Source organism: Lingula anatina, chromosome 5 (assembly GCF_051362555.1).
Source record: "Lingula anatina isolate TDL-2025a chromosome 5, LinAna3.0, whole genome shotgun sequence".
In the NCBI taxonomy this organism is placed as follows: Eukaryota; Metazoa; Brachiopoda; class Lingulata; order Lingulida; family Lingulidae; genus Lingula; species Lingula anatina.
In genome coordinates this window covers 20,870,781-20,890,151 of record NC_141771.1, presented here as the reverse complement: position 1 = coordinate 20,890,151, position 19,371 = coordinate 20,870,781, and the positions used below count along the sequence as shown (strand labels likewise).

The following is a 19,371-nucleotide window of genomic DNA, read 5'->3' as shown; positions in this document are numbered from 1 at the left end:
CATTAAATAATAAAAGACGACTCGTCTTAAATACTCAGCGACCACCTCACAGTACGGCTTCAGAACGCGCAATTTCTCGCTAAGTCTCGCGCTTCACTATGAATGAAGTACTACGGCTGAGACCCGGATGTTACTATTTGGCGCCAAAACAGCAAACATGGCTCAGACGCACGTCAAGTCTGACGAGACAAAAGGGGGCGAAAGAAAATAGCCACTCCAGTTCGAAAGATACGAAATAAAATTAGAGACAGACGAAGAAGCACTCAGACTGTGTATGTTGGGAGGGAGGTGGGGATGTGGAGGACATTTAAAGCTGAGTTAGGACTCACATACGAGGCAATGGCGAAACTACTCCTCGACACGTGAGTATGCGCTTCACAGGTCTCAAGTGTGTCTGATTATCATATTATCCTGTTCACAATAAATGACAATATTTGTGCTCATACAAAGTTGGTTACGTGTATAAGAGCGTTTTGGGCTTTACGTTTTCTGTTTTTGATCGGTACATGTACCGAAAAGATGGACAGGCGGCACTTACATGTCTGACAAGTTTCGCTGTGTAGTCGTGACGTCTATCTCATTCTGACTGAAGCCTGCTGTGATTGGTCGTAAGCGTGGGAAAATCGAGGTCGTGACCTGGAGCCGGAAGTACTTCTGGCTGTGCTCCGAAATCATGATAAATAGTTTTCGTTTTCTAATTCTTTATTCTAGTTGTCTTAACAGGACTTTTGTGACCCAGACTTATTCATATAATGATTAACAATCTCCCAAAACACAAATCTGATCAAAGTTTTACATAGAACCTGCTTCTATACATTAATCTAACCCACTGAGTTGTCCTTTAAATAAATTAATGACACTTTTAGGTAGCTTCATTTTTTCAACGGTTTTGGATAGGATATACCTTGGCCTTTATGGGAAAACTGGTGAGGTTTCCAGGAAAATTCACTTTATTGCTATATTAAGGGTTTAACCCACTGAGAATGTCTTTAATGGTTTTGGAGAGAAAGATAGGCGGACCAGAAATCTGTGAAATTGTGTTCAGCCACTACACCTGGACAATGAATAACTAAAGGTGAGGAAAACACAATCTTAGATATTTCCAGAATTTGTTGGTAAAACCATGATTAAATAAGAAAAACTGCTGCCCCATACCTCATGACCTCCCATACACAGTTTCTCAGTGAGAGTAGCACATGGTGGACACTTGTCTTCACTGTGACAGGAATGACGCACTGGAATAACAAGGTCATTTATTAATAAAACAGATATTACTATAACATACCCTTAATAATTAATAAAACAGATAAAACAGATACTATAACAAACTAACTATTTTTAAAACTCAAATTGCTCAAGGTTTTAAGACTGAGTTAATCTCTTTTCAAGAACAAGTAACTGAGTCTTCTTTAATTGTATTAACCATGAAAACCCCAGGCAGGTAGATGGGCCACCAATGGACACACATGGACATAAAGCCTCTATGTTCAGACACAATGAGTCTGTATATAACAAGGCAGCAAAGCTGTCAAATGTACAGACAAAAAACAGAAAAAAAAATGCAAAAGAGGTCATTTTGTCAATTTTGATGCAACAATAAATAATGCTTATAATAGCAGTCAGTCAACACTGATTTTTCATTATGCACAACAGGGAACATGGTCAATAACAGGAGCAGATCCAGAAATATTTTTGACAGTATTCTAAAGTATCTTTATTGATCCATCTTCCATTTTGATGGTCTTCCAAAAGAAAAAAATAGATACCCATCAATATAAAAAATCTGTCTTCCAGGAGACCCAGAAGATGGTCTCAATCCACCCCTTCAATAAGATTATAGTTTCATGACCATGAGAGTTAAAATTCACATGATGAAAGTCCCAATATAAGAAAAATGATGACAGTGCATAAAATAATATTACTAGTGTTTAAAGACATGAATACCAATACAACTGCTTACGTGGAAATACAGAAATTGTGCAGAGCCTCAGGTGGATGGGAAAGTCACATCTTAAAAATGCCAGTGTTGGAGAAGAAATTAAAAAGAAAACAACAAAAATATAATCTAATGAAGCTGCTATTCAGTGCTTCCTTATTATGGACACTGTTATCTAGCAGAGAGCTTAACCTTTGGGAGTTTACAGGGAAATATCAACAAGTGTGATTTATGAAATCTCATTTAATGGCTACTTAATCAGGCAAATGAGTTTATAGCACTAAACTTAGCCTAGTGAATACCCAAGGGGAATTTACAGACTGACCACACAAATTTGTCCCATAAGACAGAGCTTAAGAAAAGCACAAAACAACTAGAGGATCAGAGAGGCGATACCGCCTCCGAATATTGTACCACCAGCTGGAGCAAGCGCATTCGTATAGACCCCCACATACACAAAATAAGGGACACAGTCACCAGTCTTGTGCTTGACAAGCTGTAAACATGCAATCAACAAGAATTTTCAATATATGCAAAAAATATATGAAACTAAAAATGGTACAATCAAATTTAAGTTCATCGTAAGGTAGGTGAAAGGTCATTTTCAAGGTCACAGTAAATTGCCAGTATATGACTTCCTATTCAAGTTCAATAGTAACTATGGACCTATCTCTGCCAGGTTTGGAGTTAAAAGAGAAAGAAATTAGCAGAGTTCAGTTCATGATAATAAGTAGATCAAAGGTCAATTTCAAGGTCACACTTAGATTGCCAGTATATGACTTCCTATTCAAGTTCAATAGTAACTATGGACCTATCTCTGCCAGTTTTAGAGATAAAAGGGAAGCAAAATTTGCAAAGTTCAGTTCATGGTGAAAAATAGGTCAAATGTCAATTTCAAGGTCACAGTAAGATTGCCAGTATATGACTTTCTATTCAAGTTCAATAGTATCTATGGACCTATCTCTGCCAGTTTTGCAGATAAAAGGGACTAAATGTTATAATTTTGGAGTTACCATAATGTGCCATAAATTTCCTACAGAAAAGATTAATTAAAATAAAGAAAACATCATTTTGGTCAAAATTCTTAAAATAGGAGGTGCTCTGAAGTTCCAGAAGTTCAAATTTGATGAAATAATGTCATTTTTGACCACAAGTTGTCTGCTTTGCCAAGCCTTATGTATTATTTTTCCGGAGTTCAAAATTTATTATCCATTACCGTACTGCACATTTTGCTTTCACCACCAATATGTATTTTTTGATACAGTGTAACTTTAGAGATAAAAGGGAAGCAAAATTTGCAAAGTTCAGTTCATAGTGAAAAGTAGGTCAAAGGTCAATTTTAAGGTCACATTTAGATTGCCAGTATATGACTTCCTATTCAAGTTCAATAGTAACTATGGACCTATCTCTCCCAGTTTTAGAGATAAAAGGGAAGCAAAATTTGTAAAGTTCAGTTCATGGTGAAAAGTAGGTCAAAGGTCAATTTTAAGGTCACATTTAGATTGCCAGTATATGACTTCCTATTCAAGTTCAATAGTAACTATGGACCTATCTCTGCCAGTTTTGGAGATAAAAGGGAAGCAAAATTTGCAAAGTTCAGTTCATGGTGAAAAGTAGGTCAAATGTCAATTTTACGGTCATTTTAAGACTGCCAGTATATGACTTCCTATTCAAGTTCAATAGAAACTATGGACCTATCTCTGCCAGTTTTGGAGATAAAAGGGAAGCAAAATATGCAAAGTTCAGTTCATGGTGAAAAATAGGTCAAAGGTCAATTTTAAGGTCACATATAGATTGCCAGTATATTACTTCCCATTCAAGTTCAATAAAAACTATGGACCTATCTCTGCCAGTTTTGGAGATATAAGGGAAGCAAAATTTGCAAAGTTCAGTTCATGGTGAAAAGTAGGTCAAAGGTCAATTTAAAGGTCACATTTAGATTGCCAGTATAAGACTTCCCATTCAAGTTCAATAGTAACTATGGACCTATCTCTGCCAGTTTTGGAGATAAAAGGGAAGCAAAATTTGCAAAGTTCAGTTCATGGTGAAAAGTAGGTCAAAGGTCAATTTCAAGGTCACATTTGGATTGCCAGTATGTTACTTCCTATTCAACTTCAATAGTAACTATGGACCTATCTCTGCCAGTTTTGGAGATATAAGGGACTAAATGTTATAATTTTGGAGTTACCATAATGTGCCATAAATTTCCTACAGAAAAGATTAATTAAAATAAAGAAAACATCATTTTGGTCAAAATTCTTAAAATAGGAGGTGCTCTGAATTTCCAGAAGTTCAAATTTGATGAAATAATGTCATTTTTGACCACAAGTTGTCTGCTTTGCCAAGCCTTATGTATTATTTTTCCAGAGTTCAAAATTTATTATCCATTACCGTACTGCACATTTTGCTTTCACCACCAATATGTACTTTTTGATACAGCGTAACTTGAAAACCGTATGGAATACAAAAAAATGGAGACCACCTCCAGTGTTGGGCTTTACATGCTCTACAAAATGCAAAAAAGAATGGGTCTCTAGCATTAACGGTTCCCGAATTAGAGACAGTTTTCAGTTTCGGTACTTTATGGCCGCTACTCCCGTGAAAATGCACCGATTGACCCCAAATTCACGGAGATGAAAGATGACCCGAAGGGTTACACTTTCCAATAATATTATTGGTTAAGTCTGTGTGGTATCTGAATAACAGGGCAAAAAAAATTTTTTTCGTAAAAAAATTCATTTTTTTGAAAATTTTGGCCCGTTTGACCTTGAAATAAAGGTCAAAGGTCAAATCCAAGGGCATATTTGAAATCTACACATATGACTTTTGGAAAGCTGTCTGTAGAAATTTTTCCCATAACTCCTTCCGTAGGGTAGATAATTAGCATTTAATTTTGCCATTTTTAGACAAGGGTGCATTGCAATGAGTGCCACACCTAGACCCCAATACCGACAAAGCCCAAATTTTACGTGGAACGAGTTGAGATTATAGGTGACCTAAATCCAAGAGATGGGTACAGGGGCCCTTACCGTCTAGGAGGAGAAGCGGTAACGGTGACTTGGCGGCGGAGCCGGCGGAGCCGCAGGAGCCGCAGGAGCCGGCGGAGCCGGCGGAACATACGGGTCGGGACTAAAACCATGGGTACCGCCAGCGCCTACGCTGGTGGTACAATAATGCACAAAAATAGGAGACTGCCAATTCTGATGCAATAGTACATTATGTTTAACTGCACAGTCAATATCAAATTTTAATTATGCAGAACAGGTAACAACGACGAAAGTAAAAGCATAAGGCTTCAGGTCCATCAAAGTTCAAATTTACAATTAGAAAGAGCCAGAATGAGAAAAATGAAAATTTCACACAAAATTGCATAAATTCAATAATAAATGATAACCCAATTGAGCTGGCTTTCTAATTTGAACTGCATGCCAATCCTAAAAATCATACTTGTAAGTTAAACATAATAATAAGTAACACAGTTTTCTTTCCATAATGTTTGCAGAAGCAGTACAAAAATATTTTTGTCAATTTTGATGTAACATTACATAATAATTTATAGAATAATGATCACCAATTTTTTATTATTGACTATGAATAGCAAGGACATGTAGAAAATTTGATTACCATTCGGCCTCATGTCCATGGGAGTTCTGAGTCCCACAATGAATATGCCAAAAAGATAATAATGAATATTTCACTAAAATGTATAAATTCCAGAAAAAGAAGCCAATTAGACTGCTTTTCCAACTTTTTTTGAAAGATTGAGTCGTAAGTAACATGATTTTCCCATAATGGTCATCATGGCAGCAACACCAAAAATTATGTTTTCTTCTATTTTGATGCAACATTACATAATGTTTAACAGCATAATGACCATCAATTTTTAATAATAAAATTAGTATCATGGATATTCAGAAAATGTGACTAGCAAAGGTCTTCAAGCCCGTGGAGGTTCTAAGTCACACCTTGAAAATGCCAATAAATGAATAATTAAATTTTCACAAAAAACTGTTTAATTGCCAGAAAAATTTACCAAACAGACTGCATTGCCTACTGAAGCTATATTTTAGTCCCATGTTTCTTTCCTGTAAGTTTGAGAACAGTGAGTGATATGATTTTCCTTAAATGATCATCATGGGAACAGTGCCCAAAATAGGGGTTTCTTCAAATTTTGATGCAATATTACATAATGTTTAACAGCATAATGACCATCAATTTTTAATAATAAAATATTAGTATCATGGATATTCAGAAAATGTGACCAGCAAAGGTCTTCAGGACCATGGAACTTCAAAGTCACATCTTCAAAATGCCAAAATGTAAACAAGACAGCACTTTTCTGAAATGGGTTTATTTCCATTTTTAACACTTTTTTAACATAAAACAAAATTAACAATTAACTGCCATTTTTATATGACCAACTAATAAAATTGATGAGATGGGGAAAATATCAATAGAACAGTGTTAAATGTCCAATTTCCTCCATCTAAGATTCTGAACATAGTGGATGATTGAATATGACAAATTGCAATGATATGTGTTTATTTCCAGTTTTGACACTTCATTACACAATACGTGATAACAAATTTACCATCATTTTTACATAATCAACTGACAATGTTGTAAAGATGCAGGAAATGTCAAACAAACACTTTTATGTATCTTATTAGTTCAATAATGAGACTATTAACATGCCTAAGAATTGAATCTGAGGAAATGTGAAAAAAAAAGCATAACTTCTAAAATAATGGACCGATTATGCTGATTTTCATACTCAACCTATGTTTTAGTAAGATTGACCACTCTTGTGAGTAAAATGACAATTTGCCTATCTGTTTTTCTTATATTGTATTATCAGTGTTGTATATATGCTAAAAAAATGAAAAAACAGCATAACTTCCATAAAAGTGGCTCTATCATGCTGTTTTTCAAACTTGACCTGCGTATTATGAATATTCATCAGTTCTGTAAGTTTCAAGCCAAAAGGTAAAATGGTATTTCACATATCGTATTATCGGTGCTGCATATATGCTGAGAAAAGTGAAATAAAGATGCAAATAAGTGAAAAATTAAATTTTCACAAAAAACTGTTAAATTGCCAGAAAATTTTACCAAACAGACTGTGTTGCCTATTGAAGCTGTATGTTAGACCCATGTTTCTTTCCTGTAAGTTTGAGAACAGTAAGTGACATGATTTCCCTTAAATGGTCATCATAGGAGCAGTGCACAAAATAGGGGTTTCTTCAAATTTTGATGCAACATTACATAATGTTTAACAGCATAATGACAATCAAATGTTATTAATAAAATATTAGTAACATAGACATTCAGAAAATGTGACAAGCAAAAGTCTTCAGTATGATGGAACTTTAAAGTCACACCTTGAAAATGCCAATATGTGAAAAATTAAATTTTCACAAAAAACTGTTTAATTGCCAAAAAAAAAAAAAAAAAAAAAAATACCAAACAGACTGCATTGCCTACTGAAGCTGTATTTTAGTCCCATGTTTCTTTCCTGTAAGTTTGAGAACAGTAAGTGACATGATTTTCCTTAAATGGTCATCATGGAAGCAGTGCCCAAAATAGGTGTTTCTTCAAATTTTGATGCAACATTACATAATGTTTAACAGCATAATGACAATCAAATGTTATTAATAAAATATTAGTAACATAGACATTCAGAAAATGTGACAAGCAAAAGTCTTCAGTATCATGGAACTTTAAAGTCACACCTTGAAAATGCCAATATGTGAAAAATTAAATTTTCACAAAAAACTGTTTAACTGCCAGAAAAAATTACCAAACAGACTGCATTGCCTACTGAAGCTGTATTTTAGTCCCATGTTTCTTTCCTGTAAGTTTGAGAACAGTAAGTGACATGATTTTCCTTAAATGGTCATCATGGGAGCAGTGCCCAAAATAGGGGTTTCTTCAAATTTTGATGCAATATTACATAATGTTTAACAGCTTAATGACCATCAATTTTTAATTATAAAATATTTGTATCACAGATATTCAGAAAATGTGACTAGCAAAGGTCTTCAGGCCCATGGAACTTCAAAGTCACACCTTGAAAATGCCAAAATGCAAACAAGACAGCACTGTTCTGAAATGGGTTTATTTCCATTTTTAACACTTTTTTAACATAAAACAAAATAAACATTTTACTGCCATTTTTATATGACCAACTAAGAAAATTGATGAGATGGGAAAAGTATCAATAGAACAGTGTTAAATGTCCAATTTCCTCCATTCTGAGATTCTGAACATAGTGGATGATTGAATCTGACAAACTGCAATGATATGAGTTTATTTCCATTTTTGACACTTTATTACACAATACATGATAACAAGTTTACCATGTTTTTTACATAATCAACTAACAATGTTGTAAAGATACAGGAAATATCAAACAAACACTTTTAGGCATCTTATTAGTTAAATAATGAGACTGTTAACATGCCTAATAATTGAATCTGAGGAAATGTGAAAAAACAGTATAACTTCTAAAATAATGGCCCGATTATGCTGATTTTTGAACTCAACCTGCGTCTTAGTAAGATTGACCACTCCTGTGAGTATAATTACAATTGGCCAATCCGTTTTTCTTATATTGTGTTATCAGTGTTGCATTTATATTGAAAATAGTGAAAAAACAGCATAAATTCCCTAAAAGTGACCCAATCATGCTGATTTTCGAACTTAACCTGCGTATTATGAATATTCATCAGTTCTGTAAGTTTCAAGTCAAAAGGTAAAATGGTTTTCCACTTATCATGTTATCGGTGCTGCATATATGCTGAAAAAAGTGAAAAAACACTAAAATTCCCTAAAAGTGACCCGATCATGCTGATTTTCGAACTTGACCTGCGTATTATGAATATTCATCAGTTCTGTAAGTTTCAAGTCAAAAGGTCAAATGGTTTTCCACTTATCGTGTTATCGGTGCTGCATATATGCTGAAAAAAGTGAAAAAACAGCATAAATTCCCTAAAAGTGACCTGATCATGCTGATTTTCGAACTTGACCTGCGTATTATGAATATTCATCAGTTCTGTAAGTTTCAAGTCAAAAGGTAAAATGGTTTTCCACTTATCGTGTTATCGGTGCTGCATATATGCTGAAAAAAGTGAAAAAACAGCATAAATTCCCTAAAAGTGACCCGATCATGCTGATTTTCGAACTTGACCTGCGTATTATGAATATTCATCAGTTCTGCAAGTTTCAAGTCAAAAGGTAAAATGGTTTTCCACTTATCGTGTTATCGGTAAAAGTGCACGGCGACGGCGACGGCGACGACAGACGCAGATGATGGCTATATGTACAGACACATCTGTGTCTGTACATAAAAATGGCATATAAATAAGAATGCCTGTGGCAAACTAAATACATGTATTTCTTTTGAGACTCATTTCAAGGTGGCACAAGTCAATGTCAGTTAAAGTTTTTGACAATTCCTCAGGAAACTAAAACTGACAGCTGATTTGAAATCAATAATTAAGTAATATAATATCAAGTTCAAATCTGATACTGAAGACAAACATTTGAAATTAGAGATCAGTCTCCTGGGTGAATTACCTTCATGTTGGCAGTCATGCTGCCTGGTACATGTCCTGCGGCACTCTGGTGGCTTGGTTCCACAGGGAATGGGAGGATACTGCACCTCAGCTCCACACTGGCACCACAACTCATCAAAACCTAGAAAACAGTGCAGCACAAGATCAGGGTTCATACAGGTCAACATCAAACTGAAGGACTTTGATGACTGTGAGACCTGAGGATGACATCATGAACAGGCAGGGGAAGTAGATTTTGCTTTACACCAATTCTTGATCTAAGACTTCTAAAAACTGATGATTTATTTGAAAAAAAATATTAATATTAATATTAATAAATATTAATATTCTTTATTAAGAATACTTATAAAATTGCAAAACCTTTCCCACTTCTTATCTTTACTATTATTACTATTTTGTAAATTGAAAAAAATCATGACAATTGAAATGATAAAACTTTGCAGAAAAAATGACAATTCTATTAAACAAAATTTACTCATTCTAAGTGTTTTGAAGAAATGTCGTACTAATTATAGAAGCATACTTACTGACATGCCAACATGGTGGACAGTTGCCACGGTGACAAGGCTCCTCACATATGTGTTGTCCACAGCTAAGTCTTTTGCCACAAAGCTGTTCACAAACATGTTCCCCTTTTATCTGAGAAATATTGATACAAAGTTGTTTTCAAGTTATATCATTAAAAATCTATACAATTGTTACAGTAAATGTTATGCTTAGCCCACCAGTGTGTATAAAAATGGCATAATCCCCAAATTGTAAGAATCATAACACTTAACATTAAAGTGTTTGGTAAACCTTTTTAATATTTAATCAAAATTGTTTAAAATGCCAATTATTAATTCTCCAAAAAAGAAGAAAAAAGAAAATGCATACTAACAATGCAGCAGATTTCATTACACTTGTGACGACCACAAGACCGTTTCTTGGTACATCTCTTCTGGCAGATCAGCGGGGTGACCTCTAAAATGTTGAATTACATCATGATAATATAGTGTACTGTCTGCCTGGCATTAAGGAGGCCTCTAAAGAATTTTTCATTTAATTCTACACCTTTTACAAGCAGTTAATACATAGTTCAGAAATTTACGCATGAAATCAATCTTTCTTGATAAGATGTGCACACATCTGCATCTTGCGCTGAAAGCCAAAGACAAACCCACTCACTGTACCTGTGAACTGGTCAACCTCACTGCACACCAACCCACTCACTGTACCTGTGAACTGGTCAGCCTCACTGCACACCAACCCACTCACTGTACCTGTGAACTGGTCAGCCTCACTGCACACCAACCCACTCACTGTACCTGTGAACTGGTCAGCCTCACTGCACACCAACCCACTCACTGTACCTGTGAACTGGTCAGCCTCACTGCACACCAACCCACTCACTGTACCTGTGAACTGGTCAGCCTCACTGCACACCAACCCACTCACTGTACCTGTGAACTGGTCAGCCTCACTGCACACCAACCCACTCACTGTACCTGTGAACTGGTCAGCCTCACTACACACCAACCCACTCACTGTACCTGTGAACTGGTCAGCCTCACTGCACACCAACCCACTCACTGTACCTGTGAACTGGTCAGCCTCACTGCACACCAACCCACTCACTGTACCTGTGAACTGGTCAGCCTCACTGCACACCAACCCACTCACTGTACCTGTGAACTGGTCAGCCTCACTGCACACCAACCCACTCACTGTACCTGTGAACTGGTCAGCCTCACTGCACGGCATCTCCTTGGTATAGGCTCCACAGCGACATGTCACCTCACTACGGCCACTGCACTGACCACAGGGGCCAGAGTGACCACAGACAAGTGGACAGGTATGAGGGTCACCTGAAATAGAGCAGGACACATGGTTAAGTGACCACAGACAAGTGGGCAGGTATAAGGCTCACCTGAAATAGAGCAGGGCCCCATTTCCAGAAGCTTTTGTTAGTTACCAATCGACTGTTAGGCTCTTGTTAGTTTTAAATGCCATTTCATGAAGGTATGGCTTATTTTCTTGTTTGTTATTGTCTCGTTGTTACCAATGAGTAGGTCAGACCACTCGCAAACCCTAGAAATTTATTGAACGGATGTGTAATTAACGAAACAGAAAGGTTGCTAAGTTACCATATCCTGACGTCTGTCTTTGCATCCAATATGGCGGATGCCTTTCTTGTCATCTGTGCCGCTAGACAACAACAGAGATCATGACATTTTCATTACAGGGAGAATTCAGCTGTTATCACCCTCTCCCAGTCCTAGCTGTTATCACCCTCCCTCCCAGTCCTAGCTGTTATCATCCCCTCCCAGTCCCAGCTGTTATCACCCTCTCCCAGTCCCATCTGTTATCACCCTCTCCCAGTCCTAGCTGTTATCACCCTCTCCCAGTCCCATCTGTTATCACCCTCTCCCAGTCCTAGCTGTTATCACCCTCTCCCAGTGTTAGTTGTTATCACCCTCTCCCAGTCCTAGCTGTTATCACCCTCTCCCAGTCCTAGCTGTTATCACCCTCTCCCAGTCCCAGCTGCCCTCACCGTCAGTCCCACAGTGCAGTGTCTTTCCACACACTCCACCACATGATGCCACAGCATCTGTGCACCTCTTCCTCTCTGTTGCCTCGTCCCTCTCTATCAGCTTAGCCAGGGGGGTCTGGCCACATGGACAGTGAGTGACTAAGTCCACAGAGAGTGGACACTGTCCGCAGGGTCCCGGGTGACAGGGCTGACCACACTGGTGACTGCCACAAGTTAGCCATCTGGAAATACACAGCATATCTTACACATACTTCACAATGGAAATCCACTCCAAACCAGGACCTGTTCTTACTCTTAGAGTGAGATGTAATAATTCTACGTACTGAAATTGTATTTAACAGAGAGGCTAAAAGTTAATCAACTGTGTCACATGACACCTTTCTTAACACAATGGCCACTAGCACAAAGAATCCAGAAGGCTATTTACCCCTGATTTCTGTCTATGAACAGTGACCTTTGAGCAAACAGTGACCAGTTCTTGGTATTTTATCTCGCACTTGTGACAATTGAATACCCATATGAATATGAGAACTACACTTATCATGGGCAAACCATGGGCTAGTGAAGACAAAGTTATAATTTTATCAATTGTTTGTTAAATGCCATCTTCTGCACAAGTTTTTAATCTTAAACTGCATCTAAAAGTGTTTGTTTGCAATTTGATGAATATTTTCCTAAATGTTACCATTAATATGTCACCTATAAGAAAATTACAATTTCTTCTTAGCCAAACAATGTTTTATCAGCAATGTAGACCACAAAGATGTTTTGTGTACAGCACCTGTTACATTGTTTGTCACAGCGGTAGTAGTTGTCAAAGGAGTCCCCAGTCCCACACAGAACGCTCCTCTTACTCTGCCCACACCAACATTCTGAAAAAAAATATGTAATTTAGTTTCAACTGATATTAAGTACTTAAAATGAATGTGGATGTTAAAAGTGACACATTCTATCTTTCCTTCTTCTGTTTTGACATCACATGAAAAAAATCAAACCTTCAGGAACTATGTTTAACTGTGCATAGAAAGCAGCCAGCAGGACTGAAACATGACCTTAAGTCACATGACTGCCTTCTAAAACCAATCAAAACTGACCTTGTTCCAGTGTGACATCACAAGGGTCACATGGTCCTGAGTGACATATCTTCTGACAGAAGTGTTTCCCACAGTTCAGAGGTTTGTCGCATGAAGAGGAACACTTGATATCTGCAGCAGCATTGCACTTGACACTGGGCCTAGGTCAGCAAAAACATCCACATGAATCAGCTGTACTTGAATTATCACAAATGGCACAGCAAAACACAATTAAACAAGAACCATGTCTACCATAGGCTAAAGTATCGAACCTAAACATGATGACAAATGTCAATAATGTAACAATGGATCATAATGTTGAAGCTATGGGCCTCATGACGTGTATCTGGAATGTGTGGCAAGGGGTTGCATGCAGCATATCCAAACTAGGTACCCTCAACTCTACATCTTTCCTCCTCTAGAAAATTTATATTTATACAGATTTATACAGATGCTTTCATCCCAAATATTTTCTTACATTAAAAGTGGATATTTTTTAATCTTTCAAGACACAGTGTTCGACATTTATATAGCAAAAAGAAAAAAATTCTTGGAAACTTCATCAATTTTCTCATAATCCCAAGGTATACCCTATCCAAAACCAATATAGTTTTATAGGGTCATTTTTTGAGTTCTACATTTTAATTTTGGAGGACTCATCCAAAACTGTCAGTATCAAACTCCAAGTTCAGCCTGCAGAGCCCAAAGATTGCATTTAATCTCTGAAGTTAGTCTTGAATGAAACACTACAGCTGAAGCATTAGGCACCAAGATGGAGACATTCAAGACATTTGGTGACCATGGATTGTTGACAAAAAATGTTTTTTTTTTTTTTTTTCGCGAACTGGCTTTGCCATTTGAAACAAATGTACAGACAAAAAACAGAAAATAAAGATGCAAAAAAGGTCATTTTGTCAATTTTGATGCAATAATAAATAATGCTTATAATAGCACTGTCAGTCAACACTGAATTTTAATCTTGCACAACGGGTAACATGGTCAATAACAGGAGCAGACCCAGAGATATTTTCTGACAGTATTACAAAGTATCTATGTTGATCCATCCTCCATTTTGATGGTCTTCCAACAGAAAAAAATAGATACCAGTCAATATTAACTTAATAACCTGACTGTCTTCCGGAAGACCCAGAAGATGGTCTCAATCCACCCCTTCAATAAGATTACAGTTTCAGGACCATGAGAGTTCAAATTCACATTATGAAAGTCTCAATATTTGAAAAATGATGACAGTGCATAAAATAATATTACATAATGTTTAAAGACATAAAAAACAATACAACTGCTTATGTAGAAATACAGAAAATGTGCAGAGCCCCAGGCAGATGAGAGTTAAAAGTCACAAATGCAAGTGTTTGAGAAAAAATTATAAAGGAAAACAACAAAACTAGAAAAGCACTTTGAGAGTGCAGACCTCTGCCAAGGCAGCAATTGTTGATTATTATTGATATTTGATTGTTTATTGATCCAGACCACCACCAAAAATTAATCATTGTCCTCTTTGGCCCACTTCCGACAGTTCCTGAAAATTTCTGCAAAATTGGTCCATAACTTTTTGTGTTATGTGGATGACAGACAAACAGGGGTGAAAATATAACCCCCTTGGCAGAGCTTGAGGTAAATATAATTCCAATGAAGATGCTATTCAAACTTTTAATCTTCCAGTTTGATATATATATATATATATGCATACATACATATATATATCAGGGCTAGACACTAAACTTCGACCTTCGGACAGGTGCTCATAAATTTGACCTGTCCGATTTTCAATCCAACCTGTCCACAAAACCAATAATTTTTTCCTATTCATACCTTTAAACTTTGTCAATTAATATGTGAAGTCATACATTTAAATTAATGTATATATTACCCAAACATTCAATCATATGAGCCCCGAAAATGCACCTTAAAGTGAATTTATGTTCAGATAAAAAGTTGTTTTTTCATACTTGTGAACTCCTGAAGATTTAATCTTGCATTTAAGTCTGATATTTAACATCAGGGCTTCTCCTAGGATTTGGGGTACAGGGTCTACTAATTGTAAGTCTGCAATTTGATAACAGATTCACATGAAGTTTAACCAAAGCTAAAAAAAGAAAAAGAAAAAAAAAACCTGAGCTGGAAGTGGGGAGGGGGTACTGTTAAATTAATTTTATTAAAATATTCAAAATTTATAATATTTGAATAAAGTTCAATTTCAATGAAAATCAAAGAATATTCATTTTATAATACTTTACTTATATTTATGTTAACAATTTAACTTCTTAAGGGGTTATCACATGTTTGGTTTTTTAAAAATATATGAATTAAATAAAATCAGTATAAAAAAGTTCCCCTTCTTTTTATTTAAATTCTCATATCTGTTATTACTAATTTCTTCCTTACATCAATATCACACTGGTATATGAGAGCAATGTTAATTTATCATATTCCAGCACTAAATTTTAAACTGAAAATAACAGAGGTGATGCTAGAGTCATTAAAGAAAACATCATACAAAATTTCAGGTTATATTTTGGCAAATAAACAACATTTCAACAAGATCTTCAGTCCCAAAGATTTCACTTTCTATAGTGAGTAGATAGCATACGTGTTTGATTGACAGGCAGTATGTTGCCTTGACAACGAACTAGATATAGCCAGTTCATCCAGTCCAATCTGGCTCCAGCACAGTACTTGTGTAGTTTCTGTTTTAGGAAGTGTCTTTATTACTAGAGCACGTAGATTTTTAACTAAATAAATGTTAAGTAGTGAACCTGATATGTGAATAAATTTTGTCTGATGAAGTTCTGGAAGGTGTTCATTTTTATAATTTGGCGGTAAGTTTGCTCAGACTTCGTTTTGCGACTGCATGTGTTTTGTGCCAAAAGTAGGTCACTCTTTTCAATGTCGTCTAGGAAGAGGCAAAAAGACGTTAGTATGCAACAAAAAATGATTTTTTAAAGATTTTTGCTCCAAATTTCTCATAAAACATGACCTGTCCGTCGGACAGCCAACCCTGCAACTTCACCTGTCCGAACTGAATTTTTACCTGTCCCGGACAGGCGGACAGGCGCTAATGTCGAGCCCTGTATATATATATATATATATATATATATATATATATATATATATATAACTTATTTGCAATATTAAACAAAATTTACCTGCATAATTATCACTGCTTCCTTATTATTAATCTAGCAGAGAGCTTTACCTTTGGGAGTTTACAGGGAAATATCAACAAGTGTGCTTTACGTAATCTCATTTAATGGCCTATTAAAGCAAATGACTTTATAACTCTGAAATTAATCTAGTGATACCCAAGGGTAATTTACAGACTGACCCACTCAAAGGTCTTCAGGCCCATAAGTCACACCTTAAGAAAAGCACAAAACCATAATGCCCAAAATAGGAGACTACCAATCCTGATGCAATAATACATTATGTTTAACTGCACAGTCAACATCAACTTATGCACAACAGGTAACACAGACGAAAGTAAAAGCATAAGGCTCCAGGCCCACCAGAGTTCAAGTTTATACTTAAAAAGTGCCAGAATGAGAAAAATGAAAATTTCACAAAAAATGCATAAATACAATAAACATGATAATCCAATAGAGCTGGTTTTCTCATGAGCTGAAGGCCAATCCTAAAAATCGTACTTGTAAGTTTAAAATTATAATAAGTAGCACAGTTTTCTTTTCATAATGTTTGCAGTAGCAGTGCAAAAAGATTGTTGTCAATTTTGATGTAACATTACATAATAAATTAGAGAATAATTATCACCAATTTTTGTTTATTGACTATAAATAGGATGGACATGTAGAAAATATGATTACCATTTGGCTTCATGTCCATGGGAGCTCCGAGTCCCACAATGAATATGCCAAAAAGATAATGAATATTACACTAAAATGTATAACTTCCAGAAAAAGAAGCCAATTAGACTGCTTTTCTAACTCAGGCTGCATTTTAGTCCTGTGTTTCTTTTTTGAAAGTTTGACAGTCATAAGTAACACAGTTTTCCCATAATGGTCATCAAGGCAGCAGCACCAAAAATTGTGTTTTCTTCTATTTTGATGCAACATTACATAATGCTTAACAGCATACTGACCATTGATTTTTAATAATAAAATATAAGTGTCATGGATTTTCACAAAATGTGACTAGCATGGGTCTTCAAGCCCGTGGAGGTTCTAAGTCACACCTTGGAAATGCCAATATGTGAAAAATTAAATTTTCACAAAAAACTGTTTAATTGCCAGAAAAATTTACCAAACAGACTGCATTGCCTACTGAAACTGTATTTTAGTCCCATGTTTCTTTCCTGTAAGTTTGAGAACAGTAAGTGACATGATTTTCCTTAAATGGTCATCATGGGAGCACTGCCCAAAATAGGGGTTTCTTCAAATTTTGATGCAATATTACATAATGTTTTACAGCATAATGACCATCAATTTTTAATTATAAAATATTAGTATCATGGTTATTCAGAAAATGTAACTAGCAAAAGTCTTCAGGCCCATGGAACTTCAAAGTCACATATTGAAAATGCCAAAATGTAAACAAGACAGCACTGTTCTGAAATGGGTTTATTTCCATTTTTAACACTTTTTTAACAGAAAACAAAATAAACAGTTTACTGCCATTTTTATATGACCAATGAAGAAAATTGATGAGATGGGAAAAGTATCAATAGAACAGTGTTAAATGTCCAACTTCCTCCATTCTGAGATTCTGAACATAGTGGATGAATGCATCTGACAAACTGCAATGATATGAGTTTATTTCCATTTTTGACACTTTATTACACAATACATGATAACAAGTTTACCATCATTTTTACAAAATCAACTAACAATGTTGTAAAGATGCAGGAAATGTCAAACAAACACTTTTACGTATCTTATTAGTTCAATAATGAGACTGTTAACATGCCTAAGAATTGAATGTGAGGAAATGTGAAAAAACAGCATAACTTCTAAAATAATGGACTGATTATGCTGATTTTCAAACTCAACCTGCGTTTTAGTAAGATTGGCCCCTCCTGTGAGTATAATGACAATTGGCCAATCTGTTTTTCTTATATTGTGTTATAAGTGTTGCATATATACTGAAAAAAGTGAAAAAACAGCATAAATTCCCTATAAGTGACCCAATCGTGCTGATTTTCGAACTTGACCTGCGTATTATGAATATTTATCAGTTCTGTAAGTTTCAAGCCAAAAGGTAAAATGGTTTTCCACTTATCGTGTTATCGGTGCTGCATATATGCTGAAAAAATAGAAAAAATTCACTAAAAATGACCCAATCACGCTGATTTTCGAACTTGACCTGCGTATTAAGTATATTCATCAGTTCTGTAAGTTTCAAGCCAAAAAGTAAAATGGTTTTCCACTTATCGTGTTATCGGTGCTGCATATATGCTGAAAAAAGTGAAAAAACAGCATAACTTCCCTAAAAATGGCCCGATCATGCTGATTTTTGAACTTTACCTGCATATTATGAATATTTATCAGTTCTGTAGGTTTAAAGCTACAAGGCAGCAATTGTTGATTATTATTATTGTCCTCTTCGGCCCACTTCTGACAGTTCCTGAAAATTTCAGCAAAATCGGTACATAACTTTTTGAGTTATGTTGATGACAGACAAACAGGGGTGAAAATATAACCTCCTTGGCAGAGGTAAATATAATTCCAAAGAAGCTGCTATTCAAACTTTTAATCTTTGAGTTTGATATATATATATATATATATATATATATATATATATATATATATATATATATATATATATATATATATATATATATATATACAATCATAAGTAACACGGTTTTCCCATAATGGTCATCATGGCAGCAGCACCAAAAATTGTGTTTTCTTCTATTTTGATGCAACATTACATAATGCTTAACAGCAAAATGACCATCAATTTTTTTATAATAAAATATACATGTCATGGATTTTCAGAAAATGTGACTAGTATGGGTCCTCAAGCCTGTGGAGGTTCTAAGTTGCACCTTGAAATTGCCAATAAGTGAAAAATTAAATTTTCACAAAAAACTGCCAGAGAAATTTACCAAACAGACTGCATTGCCTACTGAGGCTGTATGTTAGACCCATGTTTCTTTCTTGTAAGTTTGAGAACAGCAAGTTACATGTTTTCCCTTAAATGGTCATCATAGGAGCAGTGCCCTAAATAGGGGTTTCTTCAAATTTTGATGCAACGTTACATAATGTTTAACAG

General features: G+C 35.5%; 1 protein-coding gene across 2 annotated transcripts in view; it reads right to left on the bottom strand.

Moving 5' to 3' along the window:
• Nucleotides 1–19,371, bottom strand: part of LOC106162074 (transcriptional repressor NF-X1) — a 30,658-nt gene that overhangs the window by 5,916 nt on the left and 5,371 nt on the right. For both annotated transcript variants that reach the window (XM_087012972.1, XM_087012973.1), the window contains exons 7-14: nucleotides 13,141–13,280; nucleotides 12,828–12,918; nucleotides 12,047–12,267; nucleotides 11,226–11,360; nucleotides 10,394–10,476; nucleotides 10,041–10,152; nucleotides 9,515–9,634; nucleotides 1,156–1,235 (exon numbers count right to left, since the gene is read on the bottom strand). In XM_087012972.1, coding sequence (XP_086869098.1) covers nucleotides 1,156–1,235; nucleotides 9,515–9,634; nucleotides 10,041–10,152; nucleotides 10,394–10,476; nucleotides 11,226–11,360; nucleotides 12,047–12,267; nucleotides 12,828–12,918; nucleotides 13,141–13,280 — 982 coding nt within the window. The remainder of the gene's footprint in view (nucleotides 1–1,155; nucleotides 1,236–9,514; nucleotides 9,635–10,040; nucleotides 10,153–10,393; nucleotides 10,477–11,225; nucleotides 11,361–12,046; nucleotides 12,268–12,827; nucleotides 12,919–13,140; nucleotides 13,281–19,371) is intronic.